The sequence below is a fragment of the Rattus norvegicus genome, chromosome 17, assembly GCF_036323735.1.
Source record: "Rattus norvegicus strain BN/NHsdMcwi chromosome 17, GRCr8, whole genome shotgun sequence".
Classification (NCBI taxonomy): Eukaryota; Metazoa; Chordata; class Mammalia; order Rodentia; family Muridae; genus Rattus; species Rattus norvegicus.
The window spans coordinates 7,140,406-7,166,792 of record NC_086035.1 but is presented as its reverse complement, the minus strand read 5'-3'; the positions used below and the strand labels follow the sequence as shown (position 1 = coordinate 7,166,792).

At 46.7% G+C, this 26,387-nt stretch overlaps 1 protein-coding gene and 1 long non-coding RNA gene across 8 annotated transcripts in view; one reads left to right on the top strand and one right to left on the bottom strand.

Moving 5' to 3' along the window:
• Positions 1-19,047, top strand: part of LOC120097735 (uncharacterized) — a 29,405-nt gene extending 10,358 nt beyond the window's left edge. For all 5 annotated transcript variants that reach the window (XR_005495374.2, XR_010059041.1, XR_010059043.1 and 2 more), the window contains one exon: positions 10,069-19,047. This is a non-coding gene — a long non-coding RNA (uncharacterized LOC120097735). The remainder of the gene's footprint in view (positions 1-10,068) is intronic.
• Positions 1-26,387, bottom strand: part of Spock1 (sparc/osteonectin, cwcv and kazal like domains proteoglycan 1) — a 480,143-nt gene that overhangs the window by 60,242 nt on the left and 393,514 nt on the right. For all 3 annotated transcript variants that reach the window (NM_001271297.1, XM_063276334.1, XM_063276335.1), the window contains one exon: positions 21,398-21,518. In NM_001271297.1, the coding sequence (NP_001258226.1) occupies positions 21,398-21,518 (121 nt within the window). The remainder of the gene's footprint in view (positions 1-21,397; positions 21,519-26,387) is intronic.

Genomic DNA, 26,387 nt, shown 5'->3' with positions numbered 1-26,387 from the left:
TGTTTCATACAATAAGGCCAGGGCCCAAACATTTTTTCCTTTAAAAAAAAAACACTATTTTATGAGTATTACTATACCAAAGGAAGAAAAGTAAGTTTATGTCACCACATGTCTAAGGACAATATAATTATTCTATGAGTGTACCAGTGAGGTAGCACTGAGGAAAATAAATACCTGAAGCAGTAAAAAATATATTGTCATAGCCATAGAGAGAGTTGACTGTTTTCAATAAGTGGTTAGTTATACAAACGAAAGAGAATGACCAAGTCAGAGACCTTGCACCAACAATCTCTCAAAATGCATCGTCCCTTCAGTGCACACTGCAAACGTTTCTTCTACACAGAAGAAAACCAAGGAGAAAGTCTTGTGTGTCCTTGAGGTTGGTGATGAACTCGTAATACATAGCCATAGCACAAACCATGAAAGAAATAAAATGAAGGAGTTGAACCTTATTAAAATCAAAACTGTATGCTCAGTGGATGACATTGTTAAAGACTGAAAACAGAAGAAAATACTGCAAATGTTGGAAGAAAATAGTCACAAAATGCATATGACTTGGTATTAGGAAAATGTAAGAGAGCACAAGATGCCATGGACATGGACACACGCACGCACATGCACGCACACACACACACCTGACATTCCCAGGTGCTTCTGATCACACAAAGAAGCAACTCTGACTATTTTTGTGGAAGCGTAAAAGGGTGCACCCACTGTGACAGGCTCCAAACCTAAACAATACATCACAGAGCCCAACCATAGCATGTTAAAGACCCCATCCAACTGACTTTCAAACTAAGGCAACACTAGCAGTTGAATTCAAGAGTTTATGTCAGCTCTGTCAAGGATCACACAAACTAGACATTACTAAGATGTCCTCCAGTTGGCTGACAGACTATCAAACAGTAATACAACGGTGTGCCCATAAGTAACAAAGACTTGCAAGCTATCTCTCTTAGTTAGGATTTCACTACTGGGAACAGACACCAAGACCAAGGCAACTCTTATAAGGACAGAATTTAGTTGGGGCTGGCTTACAGGTTCAGAGGTTCAGTCCATTATCATCAAGGCAGGAGCATGGCAGCATCCAGGCAGGCATGGTGCAGGAGGAGCTGAGAGTTCTACATCTTCATCTAAAGGCTGCTCGGAGAAGACTGGCTTTCAGGCAGCTAGGATGAGGGTCTTAAAGCTCACACCCACAATGGCACACTTACTCCAACAAGGCCACTCCTACTCTAACAAGGCCACACCCACTCCAGCAAGGCCACACCCACTCCAACAAGGCCACACCCACTCCAACAAGGTCATATCTCCTAATAGTGCCACTCCTGGGCCAAGCATACTCAAATCATCCCACTATCGAACTGTAAAAACACATCAGTGACTCTTAAATATTAGTGAAGGAAGCCACTTAGACGTGCTACACAGAGGTGTGGGTGCATCGTTAGACATTTCTCTAGAAAAGCAAAAGTATTAGACAATATAAACCAACCATCAGTTCCCAGGGGGTTGAGCTGGGAAAGAAAGAGTAGTTGAAAAGGTGAAAGGGGCTGGAGAGATGGCTCAGAGGTTAAGAGCACTGACTGCTCTTCTAGAGGTCCTGAGTTCAATTCCCAGCAACCACATGGTGGCTCATAACCATCTGTAACAGATTCTGGTGTATCTGAAGACAGCTACAATGTACTCATATACACTAAATAAGTAAAATATTTTAGGAAAGAAAAGGTGAAACAGGCAGAATGTCTTAAGAGATGAATTCTTTACAATGCTGTCAGGGCCGGCATGTGATACTGTGTATTCTTCACAGTGAAACTTCATAGCTCAATCCGTGAACAATATGCAAGGATTTAAAACAGCGTTTAGGATGTCAAAGGCCGCTAGGATGTGCTTGGTGATAGACTAGATGAGTTTGGAACATCTAATTGTGCCAGCAATTTTTAAAGTAAATAAATGCAAATTTTTTTCATTAAGTATGAACCTAATTAACATATATTGTTACTGTTTGCTAATTGTTGCAAAAATAATATGTAAGTAACCACAATGAGAGCTATGTTGAAGGGCCACAGGACCAAGAGAGAGAGAACTCTTGATAGCCAATATGGTTACATATTAAACAAAATCTCAATATCGGATTAATAGACCACAAGTATAAAGCGATGTATATAGTAATGTAAAATATTAAAAAGTTCCTGAGTCAGTATTTTCTAAATACATGATTAAAGATAAATAAAGGAAGAGAGACATTACCTATGTAGGAGAATTCCCCAAGATTTTCACAGGCACTCTGCCCTAGAGTGTCCATTCCAGGAAGTGAAGCACCACCCTTGTTTTAGATGTGGGCGTGTGCAGTAACGAGTTACTATGGAGGAACCCAACAACCTTATGTCTATCAGGCTCCCAAGGGTCATGGCAGCTGTCACAGCCATGTTGACAACACATGCTCTTGACCTGTGGCACTTATGGCATTTTACTTCAGAAAGTATGACAAACCTTGAGGAGACACGGGTGCCTGAAACAGGAAAGGAAACTCTGAGAAGAAGTGTGAGTTAAAATCTGGACTGCAGGCTGGTCAGATGGATGGGCGGGAAAACACCCACCGCCAAGCCTGAGGACCAGAGTTCGATCCCCGGGGACCCACATGGCCAAAGGAGCTGATCAACTTCTTCTAATTGTCTTCTGAACTCCATGTTAACATTGTGGCATGCGCGTGTACCTCCTGTCCTGCTCTACACAAAACAAGTAAACAGATAAATGCGAATTTGTTTCCATTAAGTATGAACTTAATTAACATATTGTTACTGGTTTGCTAACTGTGGAAATGTATCATGCACATCCAACTTCTTAACAATGGAGAGTAGTGGGTGCAGGTTTGTATCAGGAAACCCTACCCTCTGTTCTATTCAGATGTATGGGGGGTGGGGCGGGGGGCAGCACCTTCCCTAAAATAAAAGCTGTAAATGAGACAACGGGTTGTGAAGGGATGGCTTCAGGAAACAGTCCAGCTTTCTTGGAGAGCGAGGGCTAAACAGGAAAAGGAGGGTGAAATGAGCAAGCCCAAGGGGAGGAGGGGCCAGGTCCTTCTCAGAGGGATAGACTGGACGGCGGCCTTGAGTCCCAGGTCATGCCCCCATACCGTGGCTTCTGTGCGAAGTACATAGTGTAACATTCACTTTATTTTAGACGTTTCAACTGAAGACATAAAGCACAGCAGAGAAACGGAGCCTGTCCAGAGAGCTGAGGGAAGCACGTTCAGCTCAAGATGCAGGGAACGGAATGATCTGGGGTCAAACCCGACTCTGTCATTTGCTGGATGTGTGACTTGGCGCACTTCGGATTTTAAAAGGATCACTTTCTCCTCTCTCATCTTTAAAATGGAGATAATGGTATCTCCCCTAGTGGGCACTTGGGATGACTAAGAGGATAGATGCACCCAGGGTCTAACAATGGCTGTCATGAGTAAATGACAGCTATTTCTTAAAGCTTTGATTGGAGCGAAGGATGAACATGCCCATTACCCGCGGATGATATAACTTTCTACACGAAATCCCAAATGATAAACCAAAAAAAAAAAAAAAAAATCTACCAGAATCACGATGGACTATCTGAAATAATCATTTTTAGCAAGCACGCATAATGTATTTCCTTTAGAAAAGCAGTCACCATCATCCCCTCTACTCGCAGACATAGCGCAAGAGTTGCAGACGTTGCTAGAGGAGACGTGGGTAAAGACACACATGTGCCACACTTGCAGATGGCGCAGCGGAGCCCAGTGCACTCAGACCTTGTCAGGTTACCTTGTAGACCTAATCTAAACCTCATTTTCCAAGGGTTGAGAAAGTGATTTTGGAATATCATCTAGGCAAATGAATGGGTAAGAATAACCGGGAAAAACCTGAAAGCTGGTAGGTGAAGAGGTAAATTACTGGGTAAAAGGAACTCGTGAAAAAGCTGCCTATTCAAAGCGGACAGGAAACGTCCTGTAGATGCATTTCTCATATCGTGTCCCAAGAAGTATTGATTAAAATTTTCCAAGTATAGTTTCTAATCCCTGAGTGGGTCTCAGCCCTCACTCTGTAACAGGAAGCATAATGGCAGAATAAAATGAGCACTCCTTATAGTAGACAAGAGGGTTGCAGAATGAAAGCATTCTCACTGGGGCTTCCTGTTTCAATGGCACTGGCCCAGTGCATTCAACAGGAGGAACGGAATGAAAGGGACACCTGGCCTCAGCATGGGGGAGAGAAGGCTGGGTGTCAATCAAAGCCAAAAACTCTGAAAGACAAGGATGATCTAAGGGATGGAAATAAACCTCAGAAAATTCCCGAATCCTAGCACTCAGGAGGCTGAGGCAGGAAGGTCAAGGGTTTGAAGCCAGTCTGGACTATGTATGGAGATCTTACATCCAAAACAAAAAGCAGACAAACAGTACCAAAGACTCTTCAAAACAAGCATGTTGGAAAAAAGGGAGGCGTACGTGAAGGATCCATATGCTATTGGGAAGAATGTGGATAATATTGGCGCCTTAAGTCTGAAATTCCAGGGCATGTGGGGAATTTGAAGAGCAATTACAAACAGCACGCACACAGTACCCCCTCACAAACACATGTCAGAACTTTGTAACCAAAACAGAGAAGTCAAGAACCAGATGGATTGGCACAGTTGCTTCCCAAGATGCATTGCTGTGCTTTCCGTGGCAATGAGAACTTGCATTTCCAGCTACCCTTCTCCATCCCAAGCCTAAAGCTACGTTTCCCAGTTATGGGGCCTTCTGACTAGATTCAGACTAAATTTAGACTGACTTGGCTTTTGAATGTCGGTGGAATTACACCCAGCTTGACCGATAAACACATGAAAGAAAGCGGTGCAGCTCCCTTTGCCTTTCGATTTCCCCTGTTGAGTGCACTGCAGTGGAATGGCCACTCTAGCAGACTGCTACCATGGAGTGGGCTTTCCAGAGAAACAACAGGAAGAAGCCTGGGTCCCTCATGTCGGAGGCTGCCCATTTGAGTCTCTAACTTCCCAGCACTTGACTTGAGTTCTGGTTAGACCTATGCCAGCTTGACACAAACTGGAGTCACCAGGGAACAGAGATTGCCTCATCACAATGACCTGTCTGTACGGCTATGGGACATTTTGTCAATTGTCCATTGATGTAGACATGCTCGGCCCACTGTGGGCAGTACCAAACCAAGACACCTTGGGCTGCCTCAAGGACTTAGTGCTGTGAGTAAACGTTCCTCCTTGGTCTCTAGTTCAGTTTCTGAGTGCAGGTTCCTGCCCTGGATTTCCTTAATGACGGACTGTAATGTAAGACGAAATAAACCTTTTTTTCCTCCCAAGTTGTCTTTGGCCATGGTGTTTATCACAGCAAAAAGAAAGCCAACTAGGTAACACACAAATAAAGGAGACCCTCTTTCATTCAAGGCCCTATTTTGCAAGAACTGGAGTCTCGGGCATATGACTGGAACCAAATCTTAGCTAATTAAGGTGCTTTCTTTCTTACCTCACAAAATAGAAAAATCTCTGTAAAACCTGTAAAATATTAAGTGTCTCAGAATAGGCGAGTGTGCTCTCTCGTCCCTGAAAGAAGCCCTGCCGGGGTTTAACAACAGCCTTAGACCGTGTATGCTCTCCAACGCACAGGCTCTCCCTCTAGGACTGAATCTCATGCAAATAATTAAGATGTCTGCAAAATTAATACACTGCGATGTTCATAAAGGCAGAGTTTTATAACAGTGAATTAGAAAGAAGCTTAAATGTTCGATAATACGGGACCAGTTAGAAAAAATTACATTACACTTATGTAATCAAATACCATGCAGACATTAAAAGCAAAGTTTTAAAAGAATAATAGATGGTACGTGGGTAATATTAAGCACTATTAAGCTCCTAGTAAGGATTTTTAAATGGTGTGTGATTGCGTTCAGTTTGGGAGACTGAGTCATTTTTAAAAATTTATCCGTTGTCGTTTGCAGTATTTTAATAGTGTTCTATAACAAACATGATTAACTCCTCTTTTTAATCCTAACTGCTGTCCGGGCCTGCTGCCTAGTGTCACATGCTGTCGTCTCCAGCTGGGCAGTTCCTCCACACTCCTCCCTGCACACAGTAAAGGTCAGCGTGACTGCTTGGCCGTGCACCACGCTGCTCCTTTTTTATAGGTGTGAGGGACAGCGGCTGGTATCGCACACATGCGGGTTACCAGCCTCCAGCTATCCACGAAGAACATTCACTGAGTTCTCTGTGCCCAAGACCCACAGGAAACCCCCTCTGCCACTCTGGGAGATGGCACTGCAGCTCTCTTATGTATCCTCCATCCCTGAATCCTGACTCTGGGAGCTCTAGGCCCTCACGCCAATGCCGTGTGCCTCCACAAACATGGTCTTTAGCGGACAGGCTCTGTTTCCACTACAGTGTGCAGTTAACGGTACATAACAGTGTCAATGGTGACATTCAGTCACGTGGCATTAGTCTGTGGCACAAGCTGAGGGAAATGGAGTCACAGCACTTGTCCAAATTCCCTATGCTGTCACCAGGGCCCTGGGCTGTCTCCTTGTCCTACTGTGTTTTGTTCCATGTGCAGGCTGCCTCCCTGGGCTTGGCGTCTTATGGTTACAAGTGTTTCGGCTGCTCCATGCACACCTCAGGAGTGAGGAGGACCCAATGCCACGTCTAACCGGACTGCCAAGCCCAAAGCCTTCTCAGAAAGCTCTAGAACACTTAAATTTAACAGGCCAGCCTCAACTGGAAAAACCTGGGTAAATAAGAATATAGTTTAGTAGATTCTTCCTTAACAACCACCACCACCAGGATTGAACAGATGACAGGTAGAGGGCTGACTGTACTGCTCTAGGTCAACAAAGCTGATCTTAGAACTCAAATATCTAGAAGGCAGTGCACTGACAAAGTGCGTGTATAATAGACACAAGCTGCTGGCATTCGCCTATGTATTTGCTGTATTCTGGCTGTGTCTCTCAGGAGAGATCTACATCCAGTTCCTGTCGGCCTGCACTTCTTTGCTTCATCCATCTTGTCTAATTGGGTGGCTGTATATGTATGGGCCACATGTGGGGCAGGCTCTGAACGGGTGTTCCTTCTGCCTCTGTTTTAATCTTTGCCTCCCTATTCCCTGCCAAGGGTATTCTTGTTCCCCTTTTAAAGAAGGAGTGAAGCATTCACATTTTGATCATCCTTCTTGAGTTTCATGTGTTTTGTGTATCTAGGGCAATTTAAGCATTTGATCCCCGTTGAAGGAATCAGAGAAAGGACTGGAAGAGCTTGAAGGGGCTCGAGACCCCACATGAACAACAATGCCAACCAACCAGAGCTTCCAGGGACTAAGCCACTACCATGGACTGACCCTGGGCACCAACTGCATAGGTAGCAATGAATAGCCTAGTAAGAGCACCAGTGGAAGGGGAAGCCCTTGGTCCTCCAAGACTGAACCCCCAGTGAACGTGATTGTTGGGGGGAGGGTAGTAATGGGGGGGATGGGAAGGGGAACACCCATATAGAAGGGTTAGGGGGATGTTGGCTTGGAAACCGGGAAAGGGAATAACAATCGAAATGTAAATAAGAAATACGCAAGTTAATAAAAAAAAAATAGACCCAAGCCAGAGGCCTATGCATGTGCTTATGTCATCAGCAACAACAGCAAACGACCATTGAATACCTCTCAGAGTCAGCTGTTTTCACAACTACCTCTCTGAATTCATCCCATCTTTATGCTGATTCCTCGAGACAAGCCGAATCACTTTGTTTCATTGATGAGGAACAGAGCCTCAGAGAAACTTCCTTCAAATCTGTTACTCTAGAGCAAACTTCAATTCCACAGCTACCTGGTTTTCCACAGCCCACACCACTTCTAGACAACTACACAGCCTCTCCAGGTCCCACTGTGTGCCACGCGAGGTCAGATAACGGAAAGAAGTGCACCACGTGTGTTTTCCTGAAACCCCAGGTTGTGCAGAGACTGCCGGGAAGTCAGAGGAAGAGAAACTGGTAGGCTCCCGCCTCTGTGGAAATCAGAGAGCGAATGTCCACTTATAGCTGGCACAGTGAGCAACCAAGGAAAGCAACCTAGTGAACCGGAAGGCTCAGAACAAACCAAGCCTCAGGCAGTCTCCAGTGATGGCAGAACAATTAAAACACAGGAAGTACCCAGGATGGTACCTTTAACCTGGAGATCTATGTATCAAAATACTACTCTCGTTAAATGCATACCCCATACACTGCAAATTAATAATACAAGTCACACTTGGTCGCATCCAGATGAAGATCAGCCCTGTGTTGGGATACAAGGATAAATCAGACGTCAGTTTCAGAGGCAGAGCCTACCAATCCCCACACTAGAGAACCAAATGTCCTTTGAGCATCCGGCAGCTCAAGTATTGTCTACATCTTAAGGTCAGTGTCCTCGTCTCCTCCACATGTAATGGAGCCTGACCACAGGGGCCACAATGGAAGTAGGTCAAAATTCCAGCAAACTTCTCAGAAGTCAATAAAAAAAAATCTTGCGGGCTGCGGGACTCATAAACCCAACTCCAGAAAGAGATTGCTAGCCGCCCAGACTCAGAGAACTATAACCTTGGGAGACAAGTGCTTCTGTGTGCAGGACGCATTACTGATTTTCCACTGTAGACAGCGCTTGTTGTCCCTCTGAGGGAGACACGGTGGTGCATCTGGGCACAGAGTGAGCACATGATTAAGGCTGGACAGCAGGATGATGGATGGGCGGGAGCAGGAAAACACATTACTCCTACTAACAGACTCAACCGCTGACCTCAATTTTGAGAGGCAAAAAGAAAACAGTGTTTGGGATCTTGCCTTCCACGTCTAAATGGAGCTCAGAGGTCGTCAGCAGCAAGCTGTGTGAAGTACCCAATCCCTGTGGCTCTAGTTTGCTGTATTTTCCTGGATAGGCAGATTGGTTTCCTCCTGGGCCCAGTGTTAATCGGGTTGGAGCACGAGCATGTTATGACATAGGACCATGTGCAATTCTTGTGCTACAAACACCCAGCTTGAGTGGAAAACAAACAAAACAAAACAAAACAAACAAACAAACAAAACTCCTCTTTCAATCACCAGTTCCTCCTCCTTCTTTGCCTAGAAATATGCCCAACCGAGCCCTGTCCATACCAGCCATGGATGTAAAGGGACAACCGGTTTGAACCAGAAGAGCTATTAAAACACACTGTGTGGGTGGATAGAGCAAGGCCAAAGCGATGAGCTTGGGGAACTCAGACGAGAGTCCTTGACTGAAGGGCCTGACTCTTAACCCATCGACCCATTCACCTACAGGGATCTCAGATACATGTGCTTTAGAAAAGGCATAGAGAGCACACTGGGATTTGTCGAGGGGCATTTGGAGGAGTCGGAGGAGGGAGACAGGGATGGTTTGGATCAACACATGCATCACAAGAGACCTAAGATTTATTAAATACAAGGAGACAATAGGCACCTACGTAGTCCATCAGTGAATTCATCCCCCGAAGGCCCAGAGGCATTCTGATCTAATCCATTGCATTGGGCATGTGTGCACAGGCAAGAACAGGGAGTGTGGAAAACTGGGGCTGCAGGCCTAAGCAGAGAGGTTAAACTAACAGGTGTGAACCACATACAAGCAAAGGGACCCATAAAAGCCACCATTTATATGGAGGCCGAGGCTCAGGCCTATGGGAAGCACAAATGCCAGGTCCACCCAGGAGGCTGAGGCCCAGATACAGAGTCCGCCGAGAAAGCTGGGGTGGGGTGCTCACTCCCCTGGGCTTCTGTCTTGGGGCTCTGAAAACCCCCTCGGTAAGTCTAGCCTAGAACCAGTACGTGCTTAGATTTGAACACATATAGGGATAGAGGTCCAACCCTTTTAGGTCTCAGGAACCCCCTTAAAGTAATAGCTTCATGGCCCCATACAAATGACTTTTTCTCCCTCTTTAAACTTAGCTTAAACCAATTTTAAGACACCTTTGTTGTACCAGCCCTGTTCTTCGGACATTTACTCTAATCAAACTCCCTGCAACACTAATTTCCTGGTCTTTTGACACTCAACTTTTAAATCTGTTTTCACAGGACCTGCACTTGCTGCCTGTGTGACTTCTGGGGCCAGGGCCACACTAACACCCTGTTTCAAGATGGACCCAGGGGGCCTAGTGAGTTGCCAGCCTCACTCTGCCTCCATGTATGACCGAAAGGCAAGGGGTTGTAGGAGACTGAAGCATGCAGAGCACAGACAGGCCTTGGAAGCACTTACTCTCTGCACTCTCTGGGTTGGGGAGGAAAAGGAAAAGACTTGCAGCTCCCTTCCCAGGACCTCCAGGCTGGTGCCCAAAGGGAGTGTTTGACAGCTCCTTACACAAGCATCTTCCACAAGGTAAAAGACGGTAAGCAATGAAGAAAGAGCTCTACACCATGCTGGCGATTGCTCTGGAAAGCAGGAGTTGTACTTTCTGTAGACCTTCGTGGTCCTGGCTCCTTCCTACCAGGCTTCTTCCTCACACAGCTCCCCAACATGTCCTAAACTGCTTTTCCTTCTAGGTCTTCCAAGGTCTTGAACTAATTAACTAGAACATCCACCATTTCCTTGCTCTGAGATCCTCTTCGAACAGAAGAGCTGCCGGGAGCTACCCACAGGACTCGGAGAAGAATCACACTGTCATGTTAGGATGTGGCTGTCAGAGCCCTCTTCTCCCTGTTTTGTGCAGACTGGAACTGTCCAGGTTGCTATATGGTTTTGCCTACAGTCCCATGGATCTAGGTATCTCTCGTGGTATATTTAGGAAAACAGTGAGCTTGGACTTCATCTTGCCTTGTTATATGTTCTTTAAGTGGACCAACCAAAGTGGGATGTACCACTGCCCCCTTCATGCCCTGTCAAAGTGGCACCCCTACCCACGTCATATCAGACAGCCACTTTGGGTTTTGCAACAGAGAATCATTATCATTGCGGCCATGTCTGTCCTGTCGTCAAGATGCTGGGCAGAGAGCCGAGAACAGTGACGTCATCCTGACGATGACAACGCACAGGTTGAGAGTGCAGACATGATACTGACGGTGAGGATAATACCTCGGCAAAGGACAATGGCATCATGCCGATGATGACGACACTCCAGCAGAGGACAGTGATGTCACCCTGATGGTAATGGCATCATCCTGAGGATCGGCACGCAAGCGGAAGATACCGAGGTCACACTGATTATAACATGGCACAGGATGAGGGGAGGACACCAGGCTGCTAAACTTTGTGGCATTTTTAGGTAAAATACAGCTCACTTAATCTCACCTGTTAAGAGTGGGGCCTCCGCCTTCCTTCACTGCCCACCCTGTCAAAGGCCCGGCTCCCAGCTCTCCTAGTGGTACCCAGGAAACAGGCAGCATTTGCTTAGCAGCCCACTTGGTGGTGTAGCAGCCACATGCTCTCCTACGATCCTGATTCCAATTTATTTCATAGTGCGCAGTGCTATCTTTTTCGCACAGCAGCAGATAGCCGAACCATGGAGGAACAGTTGACTTCAGGACAGATTACAAATGATTTTTTATCTTCAAGAAGCTAGGTGGGAAACTTGAGACTATCAGAAAAGCACAGTGTGGTGGGGACAATGATAAACTCCAGAGAGCCTTGCACAGGGCTGAAAGACAGAGGAGAAAATAGGTGAGGACGGTGTGTCTCTCACCTTGGAGAAACCCTGTCAGTGAGGAGCGTGAGTGATACCAGGAAAGGGGCAAACCCTCTGAGTCCCAAAACCACAGGGAAATGTGCTTAACATACATAGATGTGCATGCTGTTCATGTACATGAACATGCATGTGCGTGGGCATGTATGGTCATGGACATATGTGGGCATGGACATGTATGTACGTGGGCTGCATATATATAGGTATGCATGTGTGTGGGTGTACATGTGGATGGGTATGCTTATGTGTGGACATGCATGTGCGTGGGCATGTGTTGCATGGACATATGTGGGCATGGACATGTATATATGTGGGCATTCATGTATATAGGTATGCATGTGTGTGGGCATGCATGTACATGGGTATACATGTGGGTGGGTATGCTTATGTGTGGATATGCATGTGCATGGGCATGTATGGTCATGGACGTATGTGGGCATGGACACATATGTGCATGCATGTGTCTGGGCATGCATAGGCATGGGTATACATGTGCATGCATGTGTGTGGACATGTGTGGTCATGGAGATATGTGGGTATGGACACACATGTGCATGCATGTGTTTGGGCATGCATATTGCAGTATATCAACTCTTTTTCACTCTATTTTCAGTATTTTTCAGTATATCAAACTCTATTTTCACTCTTTAAAGGAAGCCCGGCATTCATGGGCATTTTATATTGATTAAGAACAGTCCAATGGGGGGTTGGGGATTTAGCTCAGTGGTAGAGCACTTGCCTAGCAAGCACAAGGCCCTGGGTTCAGTCCTCAGCTCCGGGAAGAAAAAAAAAAAAAGAACAGTCTAAGGGATAAATGAAAGTTCCAGAAAAGACTTAACCCTCTGCTCTATCATCTACGATCTATCCAGATCTCACATTTTCTCATCAGCAGTAGAAATAACATCATTTGCTAGAAGAATTGAGCAGATGAACATGAGTCTCATATTAAACACCTAATACAGGCTTATCCTGTACTACAATGGAGCCTTCTCGAGAACTATTTCAAACATTGGATACACACACACACACACACACACACACACACACACACTCACTCTCACACACATACACATATACTCATATATACACATATACTCATACAGACCTACATATATATACATAAACACACACACACACACTCACTCTCACACACATACACATATACTCATATATACACATATACTCATACAGACCTACATATATATACATAAACACACACCACACACAGACACACACAGGAGAAGAACCAGATTCATCCAACATCTGACAGTTATTGAGACTCTAGACACCATGCCCCTGTAGAACTTCCATTCTGGCTAAGCAAGACAATGCCCAGGGCAGGAAGTAAATGGAATCTATTAGAGGGTGATAAATGCTATGGAGGAAAATTAAGTAGAGAAGGAGCAAAGAGAACTGGATAAAAGTTGCTAAGAAAGTGACATCTGTTAGAGGGCTGTCCAGGAAAAGGCAGAGTCGAGGGCATGGTTATGTGATGTGTCTGCTAGAAGAGGCCTGTGAACTTACAGCTGGGTAAGTAAGGGAGGCGGGACATCAATCAGTTCATGTAGGGCTTTGCGCATCACCAAGATGTCTTCAGTTTTCAATTAACCTGAACAAGATGTGGAGTCGGTTGTTGGTGTGTCCTGGGTAGTGGTAGCATACACTCGCTCACACGTGTCCATCTACTGTGTTCAGAGAGGACATAGGGCCCAGGAGACCAATCGCAAGAGATTAAAATAAAACCCAAGGATGCCCCGAATCTCTATCAGAGTCATAGTAGTAGTGGTGGGAAGACATATGTTTAAAAATGAAGGTAGGAGCTGTGCCGATGTGATTGGCTGGTGGGTTATCTGTGAAATGTGAGGGAGGGGGAGGGGCTGCTCCTGTTGCCAGGGGAAAAGCAGGGTTAATGATTTAAGGTGTCCCAGGAGGAAGAGGTTTGTTTGGGACATGACACACTTGCTGTGCCTGTGAGAAGCCACGCACAGATGATGAATGGCCGGTGTGTATTTAAGTCTGGAGTCCCAGGTAGGAGCAGAGGCAGCGTAGCTGTGATTCATCGGTAGGAACACAGAAACATATACACACACACAGAGACACATGGAAAGAGTTGTGATTCTGTAAGAAAACATCCATGATGCACAAAAGCCAGGATACAAAACACCCCGATTTGAATTAAGCTTAAGAAAGCAGAGTACGAGGTTGGAGAGATGGCTTAGTGGTTGGGAGTGCTGACTGCTCTTCCAGAGGTCCTGGGTTCGAGTCCCGGCAATCACATAGTAGCTCATGGCCATCTGATGCCTTCTTCTGGTATGTTTGGGGACAGCTACCATGTACTCATATACATAAAATAAATCTTTTTTAAAAGACAGAGTGTGTATGTGTGCATGTATAAACACATGCATCATATACATATATGTACAAATGCACACACACATAAACATACATAGTTGGAAACATTTTCAGAAAGCAGGTTAGATCTTGGAGTAATTAACAAGTTCTCCTTAGCATTTAGATTTTTACATAAGATTGTGCATTATTGGGTAATTCTTTTTTAGATATTTATTTTAGTTTTTGTTATGCATGGTTTTGTCTGTGGAATACAGGAATTTGGGTGCAGGTGCACATGGCGGCCAGAAGAGGGCACCGGCACTAGAGCTGGGGCTGGAATTCTAGGCCTTGTGAGCCACCCACCCCATACCTGTGCAGGGAACAACAATCGGGCACTGTGGAAGAACAGCAAGCACTGGTAAGCTGAGGCCTCTCTCCAGCCTCGGGAGGTAACGTGTAGAGAGTGTAAGGGCATGGGCTGGGCAAATTATCAAAGCCTTTATCTTCTAGAACATGCTTCCGTCCTCTACTCTGAACTCCAGTCATGCCTTGGTTTACCCCTCTCTTTTCCCTCGACGCTTTCTCTGATCAGTTAATATCAAATAGGCATGAGGAGGACCAGGGAGACCTGTGGTCTACCATCCCAGAGTTGGTCCTGCAAAACAGGAAGAAGCAGAGACCAAAGCTGAATGCAACACTTACCTCAGAGTCATGATTAGAGAATTCAAATTCTTTAAGCAGTTGCCAATTTAATTCTCAAGGTCTGTCTGTCTCTCTCTTTTTCTTTCCTTTTTTCCTTCCTCTCTCTCTCTCTCTCTCTCTCTCTCTCTCTCTCTCTCTCTCTCTTTCTTTCTTTCTAAGCCATGGCATTTAGAATAGCTGGTTCCTGAAACTTAAATGCCCCTCTGTACGTTTAATTCCTGACTAAAGTCTGGAACAGAACAATAGACACCATGAGCTGAACGGATAGGAAACGGTTACTGTAAGCTGATTTTACATCACAGGCTTGCAAGGCCTGGGGCCTCTACTCTCCTCCACCACAGGCATTAAAGGTGAGCCTTCTCTCCAGGTTGCAAAGACAATCTCCAAGCTTCTAGGTCAGTGGTTCACAACCTTCCTAACGCTATGGCCCTTTACTGCAGTTCCTCATGCTGGGGTGACCCCCCAACTACAAAATATCTTGTTGCTGCTCCACAACTGTAATTTTGCTACTATTATGAATTGTGAAGTAAAGGTCTCTGTTTTCCGATGGTCTTAGGTGACCCCTGGGAAAGACTCATCTGAACCCCAAAGAGGTTGCAACCCACAGGTTGAGAACTGATGCCCGAGGAACCTAGGTGGCAGGTTTTTATTTTAAAGGAGTTTTCTATTGAGACATTACAGCTGAGCAGAACTCGACTCTCTCCTTCCTACCGTCTCCTGTTCCCATTTAAACACACTTCCTCGGATCCACTTGTGATAAGCAATGGAATTAGACAACCGTCTGTCAACACAGGACTCCTTCCCCCTCAGAATCTCTCTCGGGTGGAAAACACCTTTTGAGAAAGGAAAATCGCTGTGGGTGATTTCTCTACTGGAGGGAAGTTATTATTTCCCCCTCAGCAAGCCCAGCCGCCAAGAGCTGCTGTTCTCCTGCTCCCTGAGCCCAGCTCGCCCCCTCACCCGTCCTCCAGCTCACAGCTGGCCCACAGGGAGCACCCTCTAGCTTCCTCCAGCATTTCCTGAGGTATCTCCAAAGCCTTCAGAAGGAGACAGAGCTACTCTTAGTGAACATCTCTAGCCTCTTCATCTCCTGCTACAGATGGGGCAGAGGAAGTCACTGTTCTAAGTTCAAATCCTACTGGTTCTAAGAATATGAGGACATTGTCTACCTGTGTTTGACATTGTGAGATTCAGTGGATGACTTCAGAGCCAGGGTAAACTCCCAGCAGGCAGACCTCTTGCCTCATCCAGGCTGAGGGGAACCAACTGGGATCCAGCTATAGAGACCTGAGGTCCAGTAACCTAGTCCCTCTCTCAGGGAGCCTCCAGGGTTTTCCTCTGGTATATGGGAATGTCATAAAGATGTCTGGAGACTAGGGCAATGGCTCACTGGGTAACACCTGCTATATAAAACTTGAGGACCTGAGTTCAGATCCCCAATACCCACATAAACTTTAGTGCATCTGGAACCCCAGCGCTGGGAAGTAGGGTGGGAACAGAGAGATCCAAGGGCTCCTGGCCAACCAATACAGCTCAGAGTCAGTGAGAGACCAAGTCTCAAGAATCTATGACAGAGGAGCATTAAGGGAGATTCCTGAAGTCGACCTCTGGCCTCTGCACACATGTGCACCCCATGTGTTCACACGCTCACACACATCCATAAGCACACGCATAGATTACTCGCTGTCAGCTTTATCTACTGTAGATGTGCAGGTAGGTGGGGGGGCCTCTGCTTCACAAAACACAGATGCTGTAAATGCAGGTACGGCAGCAGTAACCGAGACCTTCCCGACCAGGAACTCCACGGTTATGCAGAGTCCTCCCCTCACCCAGGTGCTCACCAAAACTCCCTGCATGGACAAAGCCCACAGTGAGGCTGCGAGGCTCAGGGTAAGGGGTGTTAGCTCTACTGGAGTGTGGGGGGAGTCAGGCTGGGAGGACTCAGATTTAGAGCCAAGAGGGGGTTACCCACCGTCTAACTGAAATACACACCCAGAGCCACAGTTTAGAGACTGCTACTGTCTCTTTTGATTGTCTCCACTGTAAAGACTCATGCACCTAGCACTAAAGACATCCCCACCCCTTCACTGAGGACTGAAGAAAGGGCAGCTGCAAAACCTTGCAGCTAAGACACGACACTCCATCTAAGAAGGGACTTCCTGGTCATTAGCCTTGGCAAATTCCAGACACTAAACTTAGGCTTAAAAGATTTACTGAACCTTTCTCCTTTTTTTTTTTTTTTTTTTTTTTTGTCTTAATGCTTGAGATCAAACTCTAGGTCTACATAGACCGAACGGGTACGCTGCCACTGTGCTATACGCCTTGCCTCTCAATTCTCTTATTTAAACAGTTTTCTTTCTTCTGGTTTCTGTTGTTGTTTTGTTGAACAATCATTAGTCTACAATTTTGAGGCTGGCCTGGCTTTATGAGATCAGAGAGGTAACTTGCCCCTGGTCATAAGGTAATTGAGAAATGTAATAAGAAGTACTCAGAGGTATGAAAGGATGACTTTGTCCCCTACCAGCTCTTCAGGGGTCACGTCAAAAGAAAGGTGCCAGGGAAGTAAAAAGAATGAAAACCCAACCGCCTGGTTTTCACTTCAAAAGGGGGCTGAAGGACTCACAGACGCTTCCAGTTTACAAGTGAGATACATCTTATCTCAAAATCACCAAAACTGGACAAATGCAGGGCTCTTAAATTAAGAGGGGGCGAGTGGACAAGTCCTCCCACTCTCCCCTGCCTGCACCTAATACTGATCAGTGTTGGGGCCCCAAGCAGTGAGACTCTGGGAAGAAGAAAGGGCGGGGGTTGACTGAACCCAAGGCTGATGCTGTTCACCCCGTGCTCTGCACCTAAGACCCAGTTCTTGTCCTGGGTTGGGAGGAGGCAATCCTGAAAAACTGAGATAGTGGGAGAGCCCTATAGAGACAGAGGCTTGTGATTTGTTCCCGGTGTGTGACGGGAATCAAGCGCATGTCCTCTGCAGGGGATGGGAAAGGCTGCGTGGGAAGGTTCACAGAGAGACATGAGGCTCTGGTCTTCATCATGGCCTCCTTGGTGCCCGAGCACCGCCAAAGGACCGCCTGATCTTATCCATATCCTTGAATAGGGTCATAGTACTAGTCGGCACAGACGCATCTGCCAGAGAGGAGAGGATCCCATGGGACATCAGTCAATATGGCGCATAGGAGTCGTGGGCACAACCTCAGTTAGCTCTCCCTAGGCCTGGCAGGAATAAACGTTGGTCACCAACTAACCGAAGAACTCCAGATAGTTGGGTTAATACCAAAGGACGACAAACTATATCCAGGAGGACCTCGTACTATATTGCAGTTCAGAAGCCCCCTCTCCTCCTCACCTCCTATAGTTCAGAGCCAAGGCTCACTTAGCTGAATATACCTAGCAGTGACCCCAGTATGTTCTAAGAACACATGGAGGTTCAAAAGGGTAATGGCGTTGACACAGACCATTAGCAATGTCCCTTAACGACATTACCACACTGGGGACACACTGGTATCTGCGAGACCGTAAAACATGATTTCTGTGAGAATCAAGAGTACTGCTGCCTCAGGAGGGAGCCACAAGGTCCTTTACAGGCAAAGACTTCCTGTGGATGCCATGACAGGTAACAGAGAGTGGCTGGGGCTCAGCCTTTCTCCCTTCCCTGCGGCTCAGGTGTCATCTGGGAACTGCCCCTCACCTCTGACCCCTCCCTGACAATCAACGTTCCTTTTCATTCCAGTTACCACAAGTTCAGCCCAGCTCGTGTCACTTGCTACAAGTCACCCTGAAAGCTTCATAGAAAGAACCATCAGTCCAAGGGAAAGACCGTCTTCCCTCGATCAAATGTGGGTCAAGCCCTGTTACTGCAGATGTACATAATGCGGTGACCCTAGGGGCTATCAAAAGCCTTTCTCAGTCATAGGTGCTGCTATCTTCCGAGGAGTCACCAATTGAATCCATATTAAGTCATTAATCATTCGAGCTGGGAAGGGGTTATCCTCCCCTCCATTAGGACAATGCTAGATACAGTAATCACACAGCACCCCGTCTCCAGTCTTGCTGTTGGCACTTGGTTACCGCTTCACCCCATGCTTACATGAAAATTCGACGTAACTCAGAGGTTAGCAATGGGATTGTTAGCATAGAAGGTCAGACTCAGAGTCCCAGAGGAAGAGCTTGCCCCAAATGTCAGTTACTCATAGTAGCCGGAACATGTGGGGCTTCTAAGGCCATGTTTCTTAGACAACTTCCAAATGGCCTCAGGAACTGAGTAAATATTTTTCAGGAGCCATTTCAGTCCAGGGGCAAGGAGGAGAAACAAGCACGTCATCTGCAAGGCACTGACGTGGGTATCGGAAGCTGGTTGTTGGGAGATACTGTTAATACGGTTTTGTAATGTTGGCTTGTCTGCTGTGCGAAGATGAGCTCTGTGCTTTTTTGAACTGTCTCTCACCACTAACAAGCGTTTCCAAATCTCAACCTCACTTAGACAACAGTCTCCTCCTCACCCACCTTCCTGAATGCAGGCATGGCATTGTTTATCCCTGTCTAATGGTGATACACTTGCACGGTTTCATGGAGAACATGTCTTACTTTTTACCAGTGACTATTTACCTAAGTTGATGACACAGCTATGCCTGGAGGTCATGCTTAACCAAAGTTACCTGTCCTCAGGTGTGAAGAACATTATAAAGAACTCAGGGTTTTCCTCATTGAAATTGAAAAGGTCTGCCCCAAAACAGGGCTGTGTTACTTCAATGTGAGTGTGTAAACCACCAAATCTGGAGGCCCCTGAGAAGAAATGGTTTCACCTCATCTATGGATACCACAGGCAAAACAACAGAGGACTCCTTGGGTTAGTTTCCTTCCCTCAGAATAGAGGAACAAAGAAAAGAAATAAATAGGAAATTAGAAGAGTATGGATCTAGAATTGTAGTGTGTAATGTTTAAAAAAAAATCCTTGCTCTTACCCGCTGGCAGTCTCGGTCTATTCCCAGCCTGGTGCCGAGTCCATGACCGCATGTTTTCCCTTGCCAGGACCTCTCTAGGTCTCTGAAACAGCTCTCTTTGCTTTCCTAATAAGCCTTCAGAAAATTTTAGATAGAATTTTCTGGACTATGTAGTAAAAGAAAATAGATCCAAGGCAGGGACAGGAGGGGCTTAGTTTGTAGGGATATTCTCAAGATCTTCAAAAATACTAGCAGCCACAAAAACCCAGTTTCTGTCACATGACCAGGATGTAAGCACTGGTAAGTGACATTCCTTCAGTAAGGACAAACTATCAGAAACTGTCCCCGCTGGGTGCTATGTCTGACTTCAGGCACTAGCTGTGCGTGATTTTTCCTGATACAACTTGAGCAGACTCTTAGGCTATGAATCAAAGTAGGAAGCAATCAAGTCACACCACCCTAGAGACAATCCTCCATGAGCATCCTCTCACCCATAGAAGGAACAACCTTCCAGTGTGGGCCTCGCCCATGAAGCCACCCATGCTACTACCCAGAAAAGTATTCCCTTTTGATTTGTGACATACTCTCACTTTTTTTTTTATCTTGCTGGGCTTTGTGTACTTCCTCTGAGTTCTTTTGTTGACGTGAATGAGGACCTGGACTTCCCCAGCTGACCTCATTGATACCAACAACATCAACACCTCATGCCCAAAATACAAAGAGGTATTGTACATCGTATCTTAAGTTTTCACATAAATAAACTGTCCTGAGATGCAATGAGATCAGATGTTGGGAAATCAATACTAATCTTTGGTGATTACTTGTGGTCGCAGTATTTCCCGATCTATATTGCTCTTTTGAGCTAAACTTCCCAGAGAGCCTTTAACATTTCTAAAGCGGAACTGCCCAGACTTGGACTTGAAGTCTTCATCTCCTTGCCCTAGTCCTTGCCCATGCGGCTGGTAAAAATGATATTGTCTCTCGCTCTGTTCATTTCTTCAATCGTTAGACGCTTCTTGCATTCTCCCCCTCCCCCCTCCCTCTCCCACATACACTGGCATGCATGGGGATGCAGTGTGTTCTATGAACCAGCCAGTCACAGTCAAGAATGCCCATGGTCACTGAAGGATTTCAGAAGCAGGCAGTGGCTAATGAGACCTTATTATTTCCCCATTAGGAAATATCCCAAGAAACCCTAGTCGTCCCTGCCCTCTCAACCCTGGACCGGAAACAGCAGTCCCCAGCGGTGTCCACTTTCATCTGTCCCTTGGCTTTATGCGGGACTCCGGTGGAACGTATTGATGAAGAAAGGCTTAGGGGAGAAAGCTCTCCTCCGCCGAGGTATCTCTGCAGTTTCTGTGATGTTCGGTCTTGAGAGGTTCAAAGGATTCTAGAGTTTACAACTGGAGAGAGATAAGCCCAAGGGCAGGGGTCCTTGAAAACCTGCCCCTCCCATGCCGGAGCTAAACTACCCTCAGAAGGAGCCCGGCACACACCTTGCGCTAACAGGTTTCTTTTAAAAGCCCCTCTGCTCTTCTTTCTCTCCTTAACGGTAGAAAGTGCTTCAGCTCAGAGTCCCTGCCCAAGCTGGAGAGCTTGTTTGCCAAGTGAGCCCATAGTCCCTTTACAGGCTGAACAGGTCTCTTACAGTCTGGCTCCAAGCAAGTGAGCTGGACTTGACAGTGCAAGTCACTCTGACCTCTGAACCCTTGCCCCTTGACCTCTGAACCCTCTTCTACTCACCACTCTTTTCTGCCTTGGGCTTCTGTGGCTCTGGCTCGGGCTCAGGCAGACACGGACAGGGCCCATCGCAGAGGGAGCTGAGGCTTTTGCCTGTAGAACAAGCATGGAATTCCAACTTGCACTGCGAGAGAGAGAGACAGGGCAGACGGTTAGAACTCGGGCAAGGCCAGATGCATGCACAGCTTCCCAGGGAGCGGCTGGTATCCTTACTCTAAGGGAACAAAGATGGGGGAAGGGAGAAGTCTGCCATGCTAGTGGTCTGGCTTTCAGAACTCTAGCTTGGGGCTGGCCCTTCCGATTTCTTCAACTAACTCCCCAAAACGCAGCCGAAGAACTGGAAGGCAAATTTAAATTGACAGCAGGCTCAACTGTCGCCATTTACAAAACAGGATTATCTGAACGCGAATGCGTGTGGGGTTCTGCATGGCCCGTGAAGCCCTCCCACGTAAGCACAGAGGGCTTCCCAACAAATCCTCCCACACAGAGCAAGTCCTCGAGAACATTCTTAGTAACCTGCTTCCTCATTACCATGGCAGAGGCTGGTCATAAACAACTTAAAAGGGAGAAAGATTCGTTTTGCTCATGGCTTCTGCCCGTAATAAGACACTGTGGTAGAATTGCCGGTATCGCATGGACAGAAAGCAGAGCAGAAGAGAGGGGAGCCTGGGTCAGGTCACAAGACATAGACTACTTACCTTCCCCAGCTAGCTTTTATTCTCCAGACTCTCTGACCAAACATACAACACACCCAATACCTCCGGCGCTATGAGGAATATCCTATACCTGAGCCTGTGAGGGACATTCCATATTCAAACCAGAGCAAAGTACAGCCACTTCTTTCCCGAGTCTGATGGTTTATCTGAGGTGCTCTGCCTGACCCTTCTTCTGGGAGTGGTATGCAGTGAAAGCTTGTGCCCCACCCCCATCTCTGGAGTTTTTGTGAGTGAAACCCTCCTATAACTAGACTGGGATCTAATGGGGATATCCAGCTAAGTCTGGGACTCAATGTCGGAAGTCCACAAGCTACAGCATCCTGTCATCTTTTCATCAGCAACGGTGGTAGCTTTCGGGTCCCTGTCCCCTAACTTTACATTTAAATCTCAGTGGGCTCAAAACACAAGTAGGAGACAGTGAAGGTATTTACGGGTATCCTAGATCGCAGTAGGCGCCAGCTTTCTTATTACTTGTACAATATGGAGAAAGAAATTGAGGCTCTTGGAGGTTAAGCAACTCATAAAAGACCTCAGCACTCAGCCAAACGCGTGCCTGACTTCAGAGCCGAGCCCTTAAGGGTCCTGAGACAGTTTCTGTCACATGACTGAGGGTAAGCACTGAACCTATCTATAGGGGTGCGGTTGATTCTGCACCTTTGCCTCTGGTCCAGATGTGTTATCTGAGCTTCCTCCTTTCCTGCCTGTCAAATTCTCCGGATCAAGGCTTGCATATAATCAGTCTCCTGCAAAGGCCTAGGGCCTGGGAACCAGGTAGAGGGAGGTTCAAAGGAAGGCGAGAGAGAGACAGAACTGACTATGCACCCACTCAGCACGCCATCTTTTATCGGGCGCCACGGGGAATCATTTAATGGAAGGGAAAGAGCAGATACAGTCCCTGCCTTAGAAAACACAGATCGTCCTTTGAGAAACCACCGGCATTTTGCAAAGCAACTCTCTGGAGTACAGGTGGACATGGGCTCACTGTGAGAGAATGAGATGTTCCATCCCCAGACTAACTACAAACCCAGGCAAAGTGCTTTATAGCCGGCTCTAAAGGTTCTGCAATCACTGGGTATAACTCCAGCTGTCACCCACCCAAGGGCAATGGCAGAGCAAGAGAACAGAGAGCAAGCTCCCTCTCTGGCCCAAGCTCCCTTTTATATACGCTCCTGAAATGGCCAGCATGTGACCAGTGCGCTCCCAGGGACCAGAGGCACTTTGTGAAAGGAAGCCAGGCCTGGGCCTCAAACATCACTTGCCCTGACTTTGGAGTAAATTAGAGTGTATTCGTCTAAAGCTACGTGGACCGGACTACGTGGTGAGGCAGGCTGTGTCAGAATATACAGCCAGAGCCAAAAGGCCTCCGGGTAGGGGGTGTGCCTGCAGGCAGCAGGACGAACTGACAGAAAGCTGAAAGGTCACTGTGTCAACTCTCGCTTCAAATAGCGCTGGGCCCTGGTTTGATCTCTGTCACTGTGATAAACACTGACAACTGCTAACCTGACAACTGCTAACCTGGCAAGGGAAGGCTTATTTGGGTTACAGGTTTCGGTTTATCATGAAGGGAAGCCAAGGCAGCATCCTAGAGGGAAGAAGAAAGGCAGAGATCATGCAGGAAGCTGCTTCCTGCCTCGCTCTTTGTGGCTTGCTCAGCTTGCCTTTTAGACAACTCTCAGCTTGCCTTTTAGACAACCCAGTACCATCTGCCCACAGATGGTACCACTCAGAGTGGACAGAACACGCCTGTGTCAACCGATAATCAAGAAAATGCTATGTAGACACACCTACAGGCCAATCACATAGGAACAGCTCCTCACTTGAAATTATCTCTTTCCAGGTGGCTCTAGCTTTGTCAAGCTGACAGAGACTAAAACACACACACACACACACACACACACACACACACACAGTGTGTGTGCAGCTGAGACTACTGTGGCTAGCAGGCTGCCTCCCCTTCCTCTGGTCGTGGCTCTCTAGAATGACCCTCAGTTTCAGATTGGAGGCTTACAAAGTAGCTTTTAAAGAGACTTTCTGAATCGTATTTTAGGTGAAAGTATTCTTTTATGTGTGCATCTACTTTGCAAAAAATCATCACCCGACTTCGTCATAAGGCCTTCACACACTAACATGTAACCGGCTCTTTACAGACTCAAATGTTTTTCCTCACCAAACTCTGCCCTCCTTGAAAGGGGGTGGGGGGAATCTACAGGTTGCTCGTGTCCTGTGACCTAGCACCTGCCTTCCCTGTGCTCCTGGTTCCAGCACTGCCGCATGACGGACCCTGACAGGTAGTAGACACTTTAAGAGCCACCAATTTTAGCACTTCAGCCAGACTTCCCAGCATGCTTTGTGGACATCCCGTGCCTCAGAAGAGCTATTTCTTCTGTCTGGAGATTCAGAAGGAAGAGGGGCAGAAATGACGCTCACTGGAACTGTTGTAAGCCTCTGTGAGGGGGAGGCCACCGGCTGGCTACACCACAGAGTATGACAAGGAAAGCTTCACTTCCTGTCTTATATCGGACATGATGTGACCCATAGTGACACATTGTTGGTATTCAAGAAATAGAATAAGCTAAAGGCATAAAGAAGGGTAATAACCTCTGTTCTGTCAGAGAGCTTCCTAGCCAGCTGATGGGAAGAAGTTAAGGTATTGGGGTTAGTAGCCCGTCTCACCCTGTATTCTACCCACGTCCACCCTGAGATCCCTATGTCTCTCCCAGAGCTCCACATTCAGTGCCTGCCTGTCAGTCTCATGCTTGCTCCAGGTCACTGACAGAGTCTGCCTTCTCCACCCTGCAGCCACACACCTGTTTCCTGTATGGCCCCACCCGAACAGACGCCCCACACAAGACCTCTTGCAACTACCTCAGCCTGCTCAGCTGGGTAGGAGAAGCCCCTGCATGTTCCCCTGGCAGCAGTCTGCAGAGACAGCCGACCTCTCTGTCCTCCATAGGGGAGCCAAGGAGAAAACAGTATCCATCTGCACCAGGCAAATTCAAGGTTCCAGGGTACCTTTTTTTAAAAATCTTCTTGGGAAGTCAGACACATGTGGATGAAGTGTCAAAGGCCAAAGGACCAGGGCAGCTAAGAATCCTCACTGCCATTCTAGAAGACCTGGGTTTGCTTTCTAGGACCCGCACAGCGGTTCACGACCTTCTGGAACCCTAGTTCCAGAGCATTTGATGGTCTCTTCTGTCTTCCACAGACACCAGTTAGTCTCAAAATACATATGCATAGGTACAGGCAAAATAATTCACGTAGGCTTACGTGAATTACTTACATAAAGTTAAAAAAAAATTTAAATGTAAATGGTTGTAATCCTACCATTTTATCTGAACCTTTTAAAAATTTGTAACAGGCTATACAGATAGACAGACAGACAGACAGACAGACAGACAGACAGACAGAGATAGTAAAAATTCCTATCAGGTGTTTGACAAGTGCCATCGATTTCAGTGACCTCTCTAGTGGAGGCAGCAGGTAGAAGCATCACAAAAATGGGTGTTTGTTTTACATTTTAACTCAGCTTTTAAAAAAAAAAAAAAAAAAAAAAAAAACCTTGTCCTGGATTTAACAACTTCTATAAATAATACACACAATTTTACGCATCAAACATTTAATAATGGGATGTAAACACAATGTACACTCTTTTCTGGAGGTAATGACCAAGCCGGAACCACAGCTCTCTCCCAGGAAAAGGATGCTCACCGGTGGGGAGCCCTCAGGAAATCTGTTGGAAGCTCTGATTTAGAGTCCTGAATCACAACTGGCCAGAGGTGTTCTTGGGGCCTGAGACTTGAGACTAGGTCATCTCATAATGTCCCCCCTAGAGGCTCTTCTCCATCCCAGCTCTCTGAGGTAAGACTCACAGATACAATACAGTCCTTTTCCTGCACCAGTTGTTGCCAGGGCAGAGGCAACAGAGGTTGACACAATCTCCAAGTCAGCCTTACCCAGAAGGGCCAAGTGATTCTCAGGAGAAAGGCTTCCTGCCTAGTGAGCTCTCCAATACCAGTGGGGTAGATCACAGGCATGTGTTGATCTTCCTCTCTCAAGCTGGAGGTTCCAGGCCACAAGTTGGACCCAGCAGGCTGTATAGAGCCAGCTAGATAGCACAATGTACCAGCTTAGAGACAATCACCAGGCAGATGCCATGCCCTTACTCCAGGCCTGCTAAGAAAATGGGAGCCACAGGGAAACAATGTTGCTGCAGAGCCTTTCCCACCACTCCGCACTAGAAACAGGTAAACTGCCCCAGAGATGACAGGCTTCTTCAA